The 18,440-nt window shown below is 37.1% G+C and overlaps 1 protein-coding gene across 4 annotated transcripts in view; it reads left to right on the forward strand.

Moving 5' to 3' along the window:
- The first annotated feature begins 945 nt into the window (after window positions 1-945).
- Window positions 946-18,440, forward strand: part of GRIK1 (glutamate ionotropic receptor kainate type subunit 1) — a 495,577-nt gene continuing 478,082 nt past the window's right edge. For 3 of the 4 annotated variants that reach the window (XM_049785753.1, XM_049785754.1, XM_049785756.1), the window contains exon 1: window positions 946-1,626. In XM_049785753.1, coding sequence (XP_049641710.1) covers window positions 1,506-1,626 — 121 coding nt within the window. In that variant the 5' untranslated portion in view covers window positions 946-1,505. The remainder of the gene's footprint in view (window positions 1,627-18,440) is intronic. The other variant, XM_049785755.1, reaches the window with a different exon arrangement.

The following is an 18,440-nucleotide window of genomic DNA, read 5'->3' on the forward strand; positions in this document are numbered from 1 at the left end:
GATTTCATTTTGTCACTATTTACCATTCTAGACGCATGGTAAATGTGGATATGTTTTTAGATAGAAGGATTCAGTCTAGATTAGTTCTCCAAAACCCATACTTAGGGAAAACATTTTTCTAAATCTCTGTGCATGTTCGCGCAGAGTTAGCAAACATTGGTATTAGAATCTTCTCCACCAAGCTCAAAGGAAATTAAGCCCAAAATGATCAACTGCTGCTGATTTCCCTAGGGACGTGTCCTTGCCCTTCTCCAGAGACATAGTCTCCAAAACCTACATTGCTAAAATAGCCAGAGTTCAGACGTGACAGTCAGAAAGAAATCAAAAGAGAGAAGCGCCAAAAACTGCCTCTTCCCAGCTTGGCACATGTAAATGGGAGCAATTTCCAAGAGATTGTCTCGGGTTTGAATTGCAAAGAAGCCGCTCAAACGTGAGCATGGGAAGCTTTGCTTTCTATACTCTCTTTTTCTTCCTCCTCCTCTTCCTCTTCTTCTTGGAGTTGCAAAGGGAGCTCTGCTAGACTCTGAAATCCTGGCTTCCGAAGAGAAGGCGATTCTCCCAAGGAAGGGAACGGGCAGCTTGGCCTTCTCTAGCGCCTCTGACCAGTGAACCCCGGAGGACCCTCTTTTACTCGCAGCCTGGAGCTGGGGCTGCTGAGGCTCCGGGCAGGAACTGGGGGGAGGGGGGTCCCCATTGGCTCCGAATTGAGAATGCAACAGTCCACGGACTTTGCCACGGTGCAAAGTTGAGGGAGAGGACGGATAGCGAGTGCTCAGTGAATGTGTCTCGATCGGCTGGTATAGGGGAGCGCAGTCAACAAAGGGTGGGGCGGCTTGGGGAGGAGGAAAAGCGAGGGTTGGAGAGAAGCCGTAGCAGGGTTCAGCACCGAGAACCAGCTCCAGTCCCATCCTGCCGGTTCAGCACCCCTGCAACCAAACTCCCCCTACCCCGCCTCCATAGCCTGGCTGCTCCATCCTCCTTCTGCCTCTCTGCCTTCTTCCCCACGGTACCCTCCTTCTCTAGCAGCGGGGCGGCCCTTCTCTCCACCTGACCCCACTTTTTTTTTTTTTTGCGTCTGACCCGAGGGCGCAGGAGGAAGACATCCCCGCACCTTGGTGGAGCCGCAACTTTCCTGGGCTGCTTTCCCCCCTTTTTTCTGCTTTTCTCCTTTGCTGCTTTTCTGCCTTTTTCTTTATTTTCTTTCTTTTTTTCTCCATGGGTCTGCGGCCCATGGAGGAAGAAGAGGAGGCACAGTGAAGGAAGGGCTTGAAGCAGCAGATGCTGGGGGGAGCCCCGCACACCAGCCCCGCTTCGGCTGCCCAGGCGCCGCGTTCCCACGCCGCTCCCCCTCGCCTTGGGCTGTGTCGGCGGCGAGCGCGGCGGGTGTAGACGCGTTCAGCAGCATCCCAGGGAGGAGGATGAGGTTGGGGGGACCCGGCCCGAGCCCGCTGCATCTCGCCGACTTGCGGCCGCGGATGGAGCTCGGCATGCATTAAGAAGCCACGATGATGGAGCGTCGCCCACTCGGCGCCCAGCCCGGGATCTGGACCAGGGACACCAGCTGGGCGCTCCTCTGTTTCTTCTGCCACCTCGTCCCCTCCACCGCCCCGCAAGTGCTCAGGATCGGTGAGTGAGCCCCCGGGTGGTGTTGGGGAGCGCTCCAGGCTGCGGGCTTGGGGTGCGGGGTTGTGGCTCCCTTGCAGGGTAGCGGGTCCCATGCTGGGCAGCGCGCGCTGGCTGGCGCGGGAATGGGCAGGATGCTGGGGGTGCTGCTGGAGATGGGCGCGCACCGGAGACTCGGCCAAAGGGGAAGCCGCGCCACCGGTTCCTTCTCGGGCTTCCCCACGAGGTCGGCTTGGCGGGTTTTTTTTTTTTAACCGGGGCTCCCGGAGAAGAGGATGCGGAGTCTTGGGGTCGCCAAGCGCACCCCTCTTTGGCAAGCTCTTCCAGGCAGGGCTAGCTCGCCTGGTCAATGGCATTTGGAGATCGCAGCAAGGACTCCCCAGAACCTGGAATCCCCCCAGAGTCTGGGATCTCTCAAGCAGGCAAGCTCACATCTACCTATTAGACTAGAACTCGGGGACCACGGGGATTGCCCCGCGATTGAGCCTCCCAAGTTTTTATTCTTGCGAAGGAAGGGTTCTTCCAAACGCAGCTTGCATCGTCCCGGGGAGCAAAGTCTGGGTCTGCCTTCTAGGATCTGGGTCTTCTAGGGGACAGGAGAGGGTCAAATTAGTCCTATGGAACCCAGATCCCCTCTAGTGCGCCTTATGCCTGATTCTGAGCATCATCCAGTTTTCATACAAGGTGCCCGCAAGAAAGGTCTTCCTGCCCCCGAGGGATCTGACTGGTAGGGATACTGGGGGTGTCACTTAAATAAGGCAAAAGACAAGCACTGGTAACAGGGGGTGGGGTAGAAGGTTCTGCTCGAGGGTAATCTAGGAATGGACAGTAGCCTCCCACCGAAGTGAAGTGGAGGAGCAATTGTGCATTCTTACTAAGCTATTTGGAGAGGTTGAAAAAACTCTGCTTTCTTTGTAAGTGTTCTTCAATCTTTATTCCACTCCCACTCCTCATCCACATCTGAGTTTTTCCTTTATCTCTATCATCCCATGGTACTGCTTGGGAGTACCAAGCAGGGAGAGCTACAGGTGGGGTCCTGAGACCACACGGGGACTCCAGCAGATCCAATCTCTGCTGCAGGAAAAGTCTCAAGGATCCCACTTTACTCACACCCTTTCCAGGAACTGACAAAGTGCAAGCCACTTTACTGGGCTTTGAGCCAAGGGCTTCCCAATGGAGTTAGTTCTATCCTGCACTTAGAGGGTCTGGAGATCTGGGAAACTCATTCTAGTCCCACGTGGTTTTTAAACACTGATCAATTTTCAGGGCACTTCTCCATGCAAGCGGGATAAAAAGATAGAGGGGTGAATGTTCCTGTTGCCAATGCCTGGACACTTGATGATGATGATGATGATGATGTGTGTGTGTGTGTGTATGTATGTATGTGTGTGTGCATTTTAAAGAGACTAACATAGCAGCTGGAGAAATAGTGCAAAAGAAAAATCTAGGGGCTGTTAGGGAGCTTGTATTGCACCTGGAGGACCAACTTTCTATTTATTCCAAGGACTCCATTCTGGTCTCAAAGCCCCTCACTAGGTGTGACCCAAAAACAGAGAGACAGAGACTAAGTAAGAGAGATAGAGAAATAGAGAGAGAGAGAGAGAGTGTGTGTGTGTGTGTGTGTGTGTGTGAGAGAGAGAGAGAGAGAGAGAGAGAGAGAGAGAGAGAGAGAGAGAGAGAGAGAGAGAGAGATCTATGTTAGCAGAGACAGCTCAATGGACTGAAAGGGTTTACATGTGGGAGACCTGGGTTCAGTTTCCAGCCCTACTCTGTTTATTGAGCTCCTCTGGATTTCCAGCTGGAAGTATTCCTGAGCACTAACTACCAGGTTTGGCTCAAAAACAAAGAAAAAGAAATGTGCATCCACAAACTGAAAGGGACCATCCCACCCCATCATTCTGGTCTAACATTTAAAATAGCACTCTTCTCTAGTCTCCCAAATCTGAAGGAGGAGATAGAAAAGTTTTTTGGGCATACCTCTTCATTGAACTATTTCACAAGCTCCAGTAGATCGCACCTTCCCTCGTATTATTTTTTAATTTTGATTTTTTGGGAACTTGGGAACATAACACAGTGGTGCTTAGTGATTACTCACTCCTGGCTCTGTGCTCAAGGATTACTCCTGGCAAGGGCTTGGGAGACCAGAAAGAGTACTGGTGATAGAATTCAGGTCAGCTGCATACAAGATAAGCTCTGTGCCTTCTCTCGCCTCCCATCTCCCCTCTCCCCATCCTTTAAAAGTAATTTTCAAAGTGTAATTCAAAATAATGATTCACTGGTCTTAAAATGTATACTATAGAACAGATTCTCTATTGATAATTTTTATTTTTTTAAAAAAGGAGGGACTCCTGGCAGTGCTTGGGGGTTGCTAGGGCTACATCTAGCAGTGCTTTGGGGGGGCATGCAGTACTAGGGACCAAACCCAGAATCTTGCACAAGCAACTGTGTCCTTGATCATTCGAGCTATAGTCCAGAGGCTACACTTTCTTTAAATGGACATTTCAGCACCATGGAAATTAGTTTTAGCTTTGAATAAACCAGCCCTATAGAGTGTGTTTATATCATTCAAGTCTAGCAATGACTGACAAAGGCATTCAAGACTATAAAGGTGTGTTTGTGTGTGTGAAGAGCTGAAAAGCATTATTTTTTTCATCTTTTATCCCTTGCTTACTAACTTGAATGCTTTCTAGTAACAGAATACCTTCATGGAAAGTACAGCATAAATGCCAGGCCACTGAACTTCTAGAGAGAAGGCACTTGAATCAATCGAATGCATTTATTACTGGTCCACTTCTCTTGGCAGAATATCTGTTTAAACTTCAGCAACTGGGGAAATTGAATGTAAGGTATTAATTATGATTTAAATACATGCATGCATAGTGGGTGTCAAAGTTACAAGTATAAGACGCCTTTGCCTCTAGAGGTCTTGGGGACTTTGTTATACAGCCAACCTCTCTTGCAGTTCATAAACGTTTGCTACATTATAAAACATGGCATGGATCCTGTATGATGGAGATACTTTAAACAGTACTTCTATAACCTAGAAGTAGCCTTTTGGAGTCTAGAATCTAGGATTCTACAAGCCAAACAGCCTTCACGGGAGAGAAATGTTTGTAGCTGAGAGCATTCAGGGGAAATTAGGATTACTCCTTCCTTTCCATAATCCCAGAATATGAACAAATATTTCATGCCACAAAAATATATGTGTTTGCACTAATAAATCTCAACTAATAAGCAGGATCTGGGTGATCAGTGTCAAGGTGGTATCTGTGTTGCTTCTCTCAACACAAACCTCAGTGTGTGTTAAAGGGAAGCAATTCTATGAACATATTCCATTTCTTGGATAAATGAATTCCTAATAATAGTAACAGTAGAAGACCTAGACATGTTACATTGCCATAGAGATGTAGGTGTAGCATAGGATTAAGATACAAGTGATGACCAGCTGTTTTCTTGGACATAATCTGTTGTCAAGAAGAGTGGATTTTGATGCATCCAGAAAGACTTACTACATAGGTGTGTAGAGAGAGTAATTCAGTCTCACCTGGCTTTGCTTTGGGTTGAAAAATTCTAATAAAAAACCATTTAAACCTCACTATGTCACTGATAAATGTATATGAAGTCAAATCTGTCTGGGCTTTGTGCACATATGGATGCATTTGTCACATTATAATTGTTTTAGGGTTTTGTTTTCACTTTCTTTCCTTCTTAGATTTTTGTTCATTGACATTTTTTCCTGAACTGTGAACATCATGTGGTATTTTTAAAAGACAAAATTTTTTTTCATCTTTGCACTGCATTTCAGATAAAGAGGGTCACATAACCCAATTTTTGCCATTTACAAGCAAAGCACAAACTAAATATATTAAATTATATATTTTAATTAAGCATAACCTATAAAGAAAAATATTGTGGCTATTTATATGAACTATTTAGAATTTTCAGATGACAACAGTGTCCAAATGCTTTTAGTTTTATAAAGAAATAGCTAAATGCATTTCATGTCAATCATCAACTGGGTTATAGTCTCATTGCTGAAACTTAAACCTGAGGACTCTGAAAATATCAAAGTAGTGATTTATATATTTGCCTTTTTGCTTGAGTTTATACAAACTTAAAATTTTATTCTTTAATCATTCAATTCTTTCACCCTGTCAATATTCAGTTGCACTCAGCAAATATTTATTAAATTCTTAATTTCAATAATTAATTTCAGCATATTTCTAGATGCAGGTTTTACCAGAGTAGACAATAAAATGAAAAAAATTTATTTGTTCCCTTTCAGCTTATACTTGGCATATAGATTTTTTTTATATTTTGTGTTAACACTAAAGTTTTTCACCAGGTCTTCAATGAAAATACATTTTATTCATTAATTTCATATCCTGGAGAATGGTCCGATAGTCTTCTAACATGGATAACTCATATCAATAATTTAGTCAAATTGGAGATTCCAAACCCAGATGAAAGAAGGTTATCCAGAATAAATTTATGCCGCCAATATTGGGGGAAAACTCTTGTGCTTGTCTAAAGCCATCTGAGAGCACAGGTCGGTTCTAACATTTATTTGAGAATCACAACAGTCTCTTAAAATGTCTGAAAGAGAAACTATCTGCTAGCATATGAAAAGAGAGTACCTGGGTAACAGTAACATAATATAAGAAAATAAGTATTTTGTCATATTCTATTTGTATGTTACCTTAATATTTAGTATTTATTAATTTTTCATTGGTTTTGGGGCCACAAGCAGTGATTCTGAAGACTTACTTCTATTTATTCAAAGATTCCTTCTGGCAGGGTTTGGAAACTATATAGGATGCTGGGGATTGAATCTAGGTCTGAGTATGCATCTCACCTCTGATTTATAATATGACTGCTATATAATGTTTGCATTTTATAAACCTTAGTTGTAGCTACATTTACAATATGCTGTAGGGTCCTGTTTTCATTGAGAATACTGTAACATGGTGAGGTTTCTCCATTCAAGAGCCAATTAGATGAAATGCTAGAAATTATCTCAAAGACTTTGCATTAAGCTCTGAAAATTGAGGACACAATTACAAAACAGTTTAAACAAAGCTAAAATCAAACGTCAAAGTCATAAACTTAGTTTTCTTAGGAATAACAACAAGTTAGTATAATTTCTTTTTTGGGCATTTGGGCAATTAGCAAAAAGGAAAATTGCTATTTGCATTTCTCAAATTTCTTTTTTCAAGAGGGTGGGAGGAATGCAGTCCAATCGAAAAGGAAGCTTCATTTTTGCATGCATAGAAAAATATACTCTTTGAAATTTGATTGTGCAGTTAATTAAAATGATTTTGTTGGTCTCTTGCTATTTCTTTTTGTTTTGTTTTGTTTTGTTTTTTATTTGTCTGTTTGTATGTAGTAGTTAGGTCTTACTCTAGGTTCTAAGCACAGGGATCACTCTGGCAGTGCTCAGGGGAATCTTATATATAAGATTCTGGGGAGCCCTGCTCAGTTGAATTAATTGAAATGTTTTAAGGGAAGATTGATGAAGGTCTCAGTGCTGAGGGCAAATTCCCATAAAGGCTCAACCTCTTTTGCTATTTTAATGATAATTGTCTATAGAAATGGTCATTGTCTTGAATGTTTCCAGAAGTTATTTTGACTGGAAGTCAAAGAGAACTTGAAGTCAAAGAAGATTCATGCTTCTGACTGCCTTTTGCTAATTGACTATTTTTGAGAAGATCACTTAAGTGAGAAAGCAGTAATAAACTCATGGTCTGTTGTGGGAAAGAAAGGTACTTAGCTCTATGTTCATGAATAAGGTAGGAGTTTTGTAGTTTAGTTATTGGTTGGGTCGAATAAGTGTGAGAAAGTGCTGTCAAATTTAAGATGTGTGTTTCTGTCTTATAGGCACTTGGAATTCTGCACAAAGAAACTTTGCTTTATTTCATCTAACATGCCCCACATTTTAGTTATCTAAGGACCCTTATTTGAATCAGATCTATTAATGGCTATTGAACTATGCTTTGTCTTTGGGGATTTCTTGTCTGTTTTTAGGCCATACCTGACAGTGCTCAGGGTTTAAATCTGGCTCTGCACTTAGTATTCATCCCTGGCAGGCTCAGTAGACAATTTGTGGTACCTGGCATTTAACCCTAAATGCAAGACATATGCATGTACACTCCCTGTACTAGTGCTATCCCCTAATTCCCACTGAACTCTTTTTTTTTTATTTTTTTGGGGCCACACCCGGTAATGCTCAGGGGTTACTCCTGGCTATGTGCTCAGAAGTTGCTCCTGGCTTGGGGGACCATATGGGACACCGGGGGATCGAACCGCGGTCCGTCCAAGGCTAGCGCAGGCAAGGCAGGCACCTTACCTTTAGCGCCACCGACTGGCCCCCCCACTGAACTCTTGCTTGCTAGAATAAATTTGAAGTTTCATTAGACAATAAAACCACTAAAATTTGAATATAGGCATCAAAACTTATATGAGAACTGTTTCTTTAATTTCATCTGAATTTTTGGCACATCCTACTTTAGAAAGTTTTTATAATATTTATGAGAAAAAGTAAATGCTTAGAAACTTATTTATTTCTAATATATAGAAAATATTAATAAAATCACATTACTTACTCTAAAGTTAATCATTTTTATTACCTAAAATATAGTATGCACTGTTTTCCTGCTTTTTATATGTTTTACTCAACTTAACTTTTAGGATTGTTTTAAAAAGAAGTAGCATATTAGATTTATAGTATATTTTTCAGGTCCATAAATCATGGTAAGTGAAAGGTCTACATATATTTAAAATTAATATACTTATTTATATTATATGCATATCTTACTTTTTCCAGAGGCAAATTTCATTAAAGAAAGAGAATCATTTAGGGATAGGGGATTTAAAGTAAAAGAAAAATAGGATTATTCAGACTAAAAGGAATATATGTCAGTTATATAAACTTTGTAAATTGTCTATCTTGATTTATGGCTGAGATAAAGGTGTTACATCAAATTAGGAAAACCAACACAATCGTATTGCATTAGAACCACAATACTAGTAATATTAAGAAAATTGGAAAATAAGGTTTTTCTATGAGGGGAATAACAAGAAGAATTAGGAGAAGTATTTTATATTGTGTTTAAGCCAGTTGTATCTACTAAAAATATAGATAGTATAGCATTTAGGTCATTTGCCTTGCATATAGCTGACTTGGATTTCAATCTCAAGTATCCCATGTGCTTTCACAAGCCCACCAGGAACAATCCCTGAGTGCACAGCCAGGAGTAAACTCTGAGCACTGCTAGGTGTATCCCCAAATCACACACACACACACACACACACACACACACACACACACACACACACACACACACACAATTAGTTTCCTAAGTCCCTTGGAAAATATTTGACGCTTTTCTATTTATATTTAAATGTTAAATGTTATCATTTTGTTTAATGTATTAATGTACTATGAAATCCAAGCTAAGAATGGCACAAACTAAAATTAAGAAGTAATGATATTTATCAAGGATTGGATTTCTATGTACTGTAAATCTATTTCACAGAAACACCATGCAATAAAAACTTTCTCTTAATTTATTAAAATATCAACGTTATGTCATACATTAGTTTACTATGCAAATAAATAAATAAATAAATGTAGCCCATCTTACATATTTTGAGAAATGAGTAGTTTATTATTATTGTGACTTGGAGAAATGACACAGTATGTCAAAAATTAAGAGTCTCAACACTTTCAAATTTTCACTGAATTATTTTTCAATGGTAAGCCAAACAGGCATATCTGTATCCTATAATTGTTTTATTTTTTAAAGAAACCCAATAAATTTTATTGTTTTATTTATCAATGCTCACACTGGTACTTCATTATTACTATTATAATTTACTATTACTTACTTACTATTTTCCCTAACAATAGTAAAAATTTAATAATAAACATGATATTTCCATATGAATAAAATTAAATATAATTGATTAAATTTTAAATCATAAATAGTTCATATTAATACACTACTTGTATTAGCTAAAAGGGACTGGAAAAATAACATATCACTCTCAATAAGCATACTTGTTGCCTGGGTATCCTTAAAGAAATGGAACATTTGGAGATTGGAGAAGGAAAGACATCAGAAAACATCAGAAAATTTTGTAAATAAGTGCTAAAATAAGAAAATATGTTACAGGTCCCAATGATCAAAGATATAAAGAATTTACAATAAAAAGTTCAAGGAGAAGTCCTTTAGGACAGTGATAGATATTTGGAAATGATCACTCAAGAACTAGGTGCTGAAAGGAGAAAAATGTTATGTAACAAAATTGCAAACTAATGTGCCTAAAAGAAAAAAATGTATGTATGAGAGAGAGAGGAGAGAGAGAGAGAGAGAGAGAGAGAGAGAGAGAGAGAGAGAGAGAGAGAGAGAGAGAATGAGAAGAAAAATGTCTGCAACAGAGGCAAGGGGAAGGACAGAAGGAATACTAAGGGCATTGGTTTTGGGAATTGTGCACTGGTGAGGGGAGGGTGTTGGAACATTGAATGACTGAAATTCAATCATGAACTACTTTGTAACTGTGTATCTCATGGTGATTCGATTAAATTATTTATTTAAAAATAAAAGCTTAGCACCTGATTCTAAACTAAAATATAACAGGGATATTCAAGGTAATAATAAATAAATAAATAAATAAATAAATAAAATAATTCATGATGAATAGTAAAAGTAATAAATTTTTTTAAGGAGTGGAACCTATTTGTTTATGATCAGTATCACCAGCAATAATTTATATTGATTACATTTTACCTTTTATATGATGGTTTGAAAATGACACTGTAATGTGGTTTTCCTCTTTAAATTTATCTTCATTCCAATTATAAGAAAAGCATCTGGGAATGTCATGGGCAATATAAAATAATACTAAATCAATACTTATTGAAACTAAATGTTTCAATGACATCAAATCATCAAAACATAATGAAAGCATAAGGAATTGTCAAAAACAAAGACCTTAAGTTGTCAAAATTAATAAGATTATGTGGATTTCTGACTAGGATCTTGGAACAGAAAAAGAACATTAGGCAAAAAACAAAGGCAATTTAAATAAAGAAAATATTTTTAACATTATTTTAATAAATACACCTTACTAATGCCAAGTATTGATGACATTTCTTATACTATTTGTAGTGTGAAGAAAAGTTTCTACTACCTTTTCAGGGTATAAGTAACTCTAGGACTTCTATAAGTAAGAAACAAAGCAATAAAGAGTCTCAATCCATCTGAAGATTTCTTCTGCTGCTATTGTTCCCTACCTCTTTGCAATCTGAAAAACCTATAATTAATTGTAACAGAAGAAGCAGGAAAAAGTAATCAATTTCACACAACTACATAAAGTTTCTAATGGTATCATTAAAGTACACTGTTTACAAATGTCAGAAAAATCATTAAAGAAATATACTATGTAAAAATAGTCATTGATAAAATGAGGTGATTGTATTTAGAAATCTGTGAGTTAGTAGGAAAGCAGAAATAGTTATTTTTATCCATTAACATTAAGATTTCCAACTATTATATTGCCTTTTTTGCACTTAATTAAGCATAATTTAACTTTGAGTATTGATTCAAGTATTGCAATATACTCAGAAGCAATGGCTGCTGATTTCTAAACACTCAGAAGGAAACTATTTGTGCAAATTCCTTTTCAGAGCAAGTTGTCTAAATATGCCTTATAAAAAAAATCAATGCTTAATTCCCAGAGACAACAAAGTACTTAATGAAATGATGGTATAAATTAAGGACTTTGAGCATTGAATTAAAAAATTTGAAGATTTAATTACAATTTTAAAGTATTTTTTTTTTAAATTTATTATCTTTTTAATGTTAGGTTACACATTTGTCAATTTGTGATGTTGATGGATTCTGATGCTCTGTCTATTGTCAAAAATGCTACTGTACTTAAGGGTCAAGAATGTGTCCCACTAGCAGAACACAAATCATTTATCATGTGTGCACGAGACCTAGATTTGATCCTACAAGACAAAATCAAAACCCAAAAATTAAATCAAAGATGTTATTTTACTAAATCTCTGAAAAATGGATCAGTAGGAATATCACCAAGTCTAAAGACCTTTTAAATTCTGAACAGAATGTGTTACTTTTGTTCCCAGAATAGATTTGAACATGAGGTTGTTTTCTGTACATGTTCACTTTGTTGGTGAGAAACAGTTCAAATACATGAAGAATAAAATACTTAGGAGCAGAGGTTATTGTCCAAGTGTGTAATGTATAGCTTTCTCATGGATTGTTGAGAAAATCGAGGTTTCATGAAGGAAATTCATTTGAACATAAGTAGGACAGACATATTTAAGCTTTGATCTCAATGTTATTTTCTTTCATCTTTGCTTTTATCAAAAATTTATTTGTAATTTATTAAAAACTCCAGAATATAAGAAACAAAAAACTCCAGAATGTAAGAACCACATTGTGAATCACTGTAGTTTTTTTTTTTTTTTTGAATCTGGAGGTACTTCCTAAAGAAGTTATTTTCTTTGTTATTTGTTTATGATGCTGATTATGGACCCTAGGACTTGCTAAAGTCTCAGCACTTAGCCATAGTCCCAGACTGGTTGGTTCTGGGGCCACACGTGGTTTCTCAATCTTCTCTTCACTTTCAGTACTTGGGAGGTTCCTTCCAAGTTTGTTCAGGGGCCCATGAGGACCTGTGAAGTACTGAGGGAAGAAGAGGTAAGAACTGAAGATGAAGCATAGTCTAGTGTAAGTACTAGGGGAAAAATAGAAAAGCATATGAATAAAATGTCAATAGAGAAACAAACAGAATTGCATTAAGCTGTATCTTTATTTTTATTTTCCCCTTATATAGTTTATATATTTCTGGTTAACTTAGGTCTAATGAAAGAACACTTAGGGAAAAGAATTAAAAATAATCACAAATAACTGAGATAGACCATTTAAAATTGGTAGCATGTATTAGCATTATATTTTATTACCCTAATTTAATTGAAAGAAATAAATGAGCTTTAACCCTAGGTGATATGTATACCTATATGCAAGAGCATGTACACATTAGGGATGCTTACTAACATCTATTGCTCCCTTTTTGAGATCATCATGAATATATCTGAAAAACAGTCAACAAAATATACACTATGATCTGTGCCTCTGTCTCTCTTAGACACAGTGAAGTAGAATGATTAGTAGATACTTAGGAAAAAATCCGTAAATAAGTCCTGAGTAAAAGCAAATTAGTAAATAATTGCTAAAATGTTTTTGGCCTATTCCTGAACGCTATGGTGCCTTTTGCATCATAGAAGATAATCTTTCAAATTAACTTCTGGGTTTTGACTGTGGTTTTTGACCTTTCTGTCTCCCTGCAGACAATAAAGTTGTAATTTATGTTTTCACACATCCTCCATCATTTGCTTATTCATTTATTCATTCCTGTAACTATAACATGTCCTATTATGAATATTCTAGAGGCTTGCATAGTGCATATCTTACAATTTGAGATAAATATAATAATAAAAATTTAAATAAAGGTCAAATAAGATTAAAATAGGGTAATGCCCTGGGAATTATGCCAAATGTGGAGCAGAAAATATTACGTGAAGTTTTCAGTAGCCAAAGCAAGGACAAATGAGAAAGTTCCAGTTAGTTGCTTAAATGAATCATGTTGCAAATCAGCCCCTGATGAGGTTGACTGAAGGAGGGATGGAGGATGAGGCCTTTCTCCTCCAGCTCGGACCACATATCTGTTACCCTGTTTAGCCGGCGGTTCTGAGGTGAATGCAGTGGGAAGAAAGTCAAGATGCAGTCAGGCTTCCAAAGAAAATAGCTCTTTATTCTGTGAAGAGGCAGAAGACAAAAGGCCTAAGAATAGGCCCCAGGTAAAAAAAGCCCCTCACCTTCCATAGACCCTTGCTTTTATGCCCCAGAATCAGGTACCACCCAAAGGTGAGATCAGATACCACCCAATGGTGGGAGCAGAATCAGGTACTACCCTAGGGTGGGAGCAGAATGCCAGGTCACACCCTAGGGTAGGGCACAATCACCGATCAGGATAGGGTCAGTAACATAATAATCCCATAAAAATGTTTACAACATAAAAACAAAAAAGAAATAAAAATGTTTACATACACAACAAATCACAGATTTTTAAAATTGAAAACTTGAAACTTATTTAGCCTCTGAGCTTGACAAATGAAAATTATTAGATACTATAGAAAGATTTCTATGATAAAATAGTGTTTGCACTTACTTGTATCCCCTAAAATTCTCTATATAATTCTATAAAATGTTAGCAATTAACCAAAACAATCTGTAAAACATTCTGGTATTGAAATCTTTAAGTAATTTGGCTTGATCCAAGACTGGAATTTTTTTTTTGTTTGTTTGTTTTTGGGCCACACCCAGTGGTGCTCAGGGGTTACTCCAGGCTGCTCAGAAATAGCTCCTGGCAGGCACGGGGGACCATATGGGACACCAGGATTTGAACCAACCGCCTTTGGTCCTGGATCGGCTGCTTGCAAGGCAAACGCCACTGTGCTATCTCTCCGGGCCCCAAGACTGGAATGTTTAGTAGCTAAGGAAACAATTGATCTGAAAATTAATTCATAATTACCATTCAGAATTATTGGCCCTTGACTCTGAACTTTATTAAAAGTCATATATCCAAAAATATGAGGCAGAGGGGAGGTGATGAAGTGTACAGTTCTGTTCATGGTGGATCTTAAGAATAGGACATTCTGGGGCTGGAGAGACAGCACGGAGGTAAGGTGTTTGCCTTGCTTGCAGAAGGTCAATGATTCAAATCCTGCCATCCCATATGGTCCCCTGCGCCTGCCAGGAGCGATTTCTAAGTGCATAGTCAGGAGTAATCCCTGAGCGCTGCGGGGTGTCACCCCCTAAAAAAAGAAACCCGAAAAAGAATAGGACACTGTTTTTGGGTTTCGTTTGTTTGTTTGTTTGTTTTTATAAAATTAAAAAACCAAAATGATATACATCCTTTAGTGGAAAACAACTTCAGTGTGAATGAAAGAATGAGAAACAGGATCAGAGTCTGGCTCACAAGATCCTACAGAGCTCATCATATTATATGCATGAATGCTTCATCCAGGTTTTTCTAGAGTGAAAAATAAGATTCTAAATACTGACAAATAGTAGTTGGAGGGTTAAGGGTAATACATCTAATTGAAATATGAATATAAATTCTGAAATAGGTAAATGTATATGGGGACATATGACTTTGCATTGTGTCATATGTAAGTCAGTCATAGAATCAAATTAATTAGCTCATCATGGTGATTTGGGTCTCAAAGCAGTTCATCTTAAGGCCTTTTTCTTTTCTGTTTTGTGTATGGGCCATACCCAATGGTGTTCTAAACTTGTTCTTGGTTGTATGCTCAGGGATAATTCCTGCCAGTGCTTTGAGGACCATATGAAGTGCTGGGACTAGAGCCAAGATTGGCCACATGTAAGGCAAACATCTTAAGCCCTGTGCTAGATCTCTAGTTCTTTAAACCCCTTTTCTTAAAGTTAACATAAAATAAAACCTGTCTTGTGAAAAGCTTTATGAATATATGTACATTATTTAGAAAATAATTTTCTATTTTTGTACCATCTAGTTTTCCTTAGATTTTGTCTTGTATATTTAATTAACTATGCAATTTTCTGTTGTTATTTTTTAAATATGCTTTGCATATCCTGAACCTAATTAGCTAACACTATTCCTTCTCTCTTCAAATCTCTAAAATACTCTGCTGTAATTCTAACCATGCTTTTCTAGAAACTCCTACTATGTTTGCATCAGGACCTCTGATTGTGGGTGATGTAGAACAACTTTAAATTTTGTTTTACAGCTTGGATCCTGTAGTAAGTTAGTTTTATCTACAAAGTTATTTATAATCTTTATTTTGGGGTACAACAACCAATTTGTTGTTGTATTTGGATTGGATTTGAAAACAATGAAACAAAATGTGACTTATTGTGTATTTGAACTCAAGGTTTGATCTTTCTCTCTGTGGACCCTCAAAACAACTTGTACATTTTGTAAAATTCACTGAGTCTTTTATTATTTTTTTCTGTAATAAAGAAAACACTCATTAAAGCTTCATGATATATTCCATTTCCAAACTCACACCTCTATACTTTGAGCTGAGAAATAATTTGATAAAGCTAAAGATTCTTGTCACATCTCTGAAATGACAAAGTGAACCTCAAATTGAGTTAATGATAGCTTTTCTCTATTTTGTGTATTTATCATTGCAAATTTTACAATCCTGATCTAGTATCTCCTCTATTAAATATTAATTGAAATATGAATATAAATTCTGAAATAGGTAAATGCATATGGGGATATATGACTTTGCATTGTGTCATATGTAAGTCAGCCAAAATTATGCAAAGGTAGAACTTCCCCATTATAACTGCTTGAAAAAAAGCTTGAAACTGACATTTCTGCTGAAAACTAATATGTAGGATAGAAAGGGAAAAACATTCAGTGCCTTTAAAAGAAGGGAAAATGTCACATTTTAAATCAATTTGTGACCATGCAAATCAGCATTATATTTCATAAATGGATCACCTAGTTCATAGTCAAAAAGGAGCTCTTGTAAATTTCCATAAGAAAATACCATCTTTACATATGCACATAAACCCATGTGACAGGAAACCAGGTATACCAGAATCACAGAGGTTCACTTTGGCCATCACAGAGTGATTGCTTTAGCTCTTGTAACTCTTGTCACATCTGCATCCTAGTTTTAAGTACTAATCACTACTTCTGAAGAATCTTTTGTTTTAAAATATTCCACCATCCTTTCTGGTACTATCCTCCAAAGAAGCTAAGGACAGTAATTTGTTCAGGATAAAATGCTTAAATTAAAATTAAATAAAAACTAAGGAGTCAGGAATATAGTCATAGAGTGAATGGATTTGATAGCCATTTTTAAAAAGTGATTTTCATTTGTTGAAATAAACATTTAAGTAGCAGCTATATTTGTCATGAAGGGACATGTAGGGAAAAAAAACTTTAACAGAAATGGCAATGAAAGCAACAAATGTTCTTTCTTTCTTTCTTTCTTTCTTTCTTTCTTTCTTTCTTTCTTTCTTTCTTTCTTTCTTTCTTTCTTTCTTTCTTTCTTTCTTTCTTTCTTTCTTTCTTTTTCTTTCTTTCTTTCTTTTTTCTTTCTTTCTTTCTTTCTTTCTTTCTTTCTTTCTTTCTTTCTTTCTTTCTTTCTTTCTTTCTTTCTTTCTTTCTTTCTTTCTTTCTTTCTTTCTTTCTTTCTTTCTTTCTTTCTTTCTTTCTTTCTTTCTTTCTTTCTGTCTTTCTTTCTGTCTTTCTTTCTTTCTTTCTCTTTCTTTCTTTCTTTTTCTTTCTTTCTTTCTTTCTTTCTCTCTCTCTTTCTTTCTTTCTTTCTTTCTTTTTTCTTTCTTCTTTCTTTCTTTTATTTCTTTTCTTTCTTTCTTTCTTTCTTTCTTTCTTTTTCTTTCTTTCTTTCTTTCTTTCTCTTTCTTTCTTTTTCTTTCTTTCTTTTTCTTCTTCTTTCTTTCTTTCTTTCTTTCTTTCTTTCTTTCTTTCTTTCTTTCTTTCTTTCTTTCTTTCTTTCTTTCTTTCTTTCTTTCTTTCTTTTCTTTCTTTTCTTTCTTTTTCTTTCTTTCTTTCTTTCTTTCTTTCTTTCTTTCTTTCTTTCTTTCTTTCTTTCTTTCTTTCTTTTTCTTTCTTTCTTTCTTTCTTTCTTTCTTTTCTTTCTTTCTTTCTTTCTTTCTTTCTTTCTTTCTTCTTTCTTTCTTCTTTCTTTCTTCTTTCTTTCTTCTTTCTTTCTTTCTCTTCTTTCTTTCTTTCTTTCTTCTTTCTTTTCTTTCTTCTTCTTTCTTCCTTTCTTCCTTCTTCTTCCTTCCTTCTTCCTTCCTTCCTTCCTTCCTTCCTTCCTTCCTTCCTTCCTTCCTTCCTTCCTTCCTTCCTTCCTTCCTTCCTTCCTTCCTTCCTCCTTCCTTCCTTCCTTCCTTCCTTCCTTCCTTCCTTCCTTCCTTCCTTCCTTCCTTCCTTCCTTCCTTCCTTCCTTCATTCCTTCCACACCCGGTGATGCCCAGGGGTTACTCCTGGCTAGGTGCTCAGAAATTGCTCCTGGATTGGAGAACCATATAGGACGCCTGGGAATTTAACCGCAGTCCATCTTAGGCTAGCACGGACAAGGCGGATATTTTACGCCTTGCGCAACTGCTCCAGCCCACAGACATTGTTTCTATGTAGATTTCTTTTCCTCTAAAGTGATTTTTCAGAAATTCATAGAATTCATGCAAATTAAAATATAAACATTATTGTATAAGGAAATCTTATTTGTATGTTGAATATTTCAAAGATACGTGAAACAACTGAATACTAGGCATTTGTAAGATAATTGTGAAATCCGTTTTATTCAGCCTACATAATTTTGTTTTTGTGATTTTTGACAATTGAATAAATAAATACAGAGTCCACTTATTTATAATTAAAATGTATTAGTTGTGAACCTGGGATATACTTCAAGTGGTAGGATTCATGCCTTCCATGTGAGAGGAATCGTTTGGCATTCACCCCTCATGATCAGTTATAACTCTTGTGTCCACCACAATGGCGAGCAAATAAACTCAAAACATTGTCCAACATAATTAGGAGTATAATCTCTATTTTTCAACTCTAACTTCCTTCATTTAAATAATTGTCAACCCTTATTGCGTTTGATTTTTTTTATCAAACAATAGTATTACCCAGATGGATTGCTTTATTACACCATTAGAAGGAAAATTGTATCCACTTTCTTTCAACATCAATTACAG

Source organism: Suncus etruscus, chromosome 13 (genome assembly GCF_024139225.1).
Source record: "Suncus etruscus isolate mSunEtr1 chromosome 13, mSunEtr1.pri.cur, whole genome shotgun sequence".
NCBI lineage: Eukaryota > Metazoa > Chordata > Mammalia > Eulipotyphla > Soricidae > Suncus > Suncus etruscus.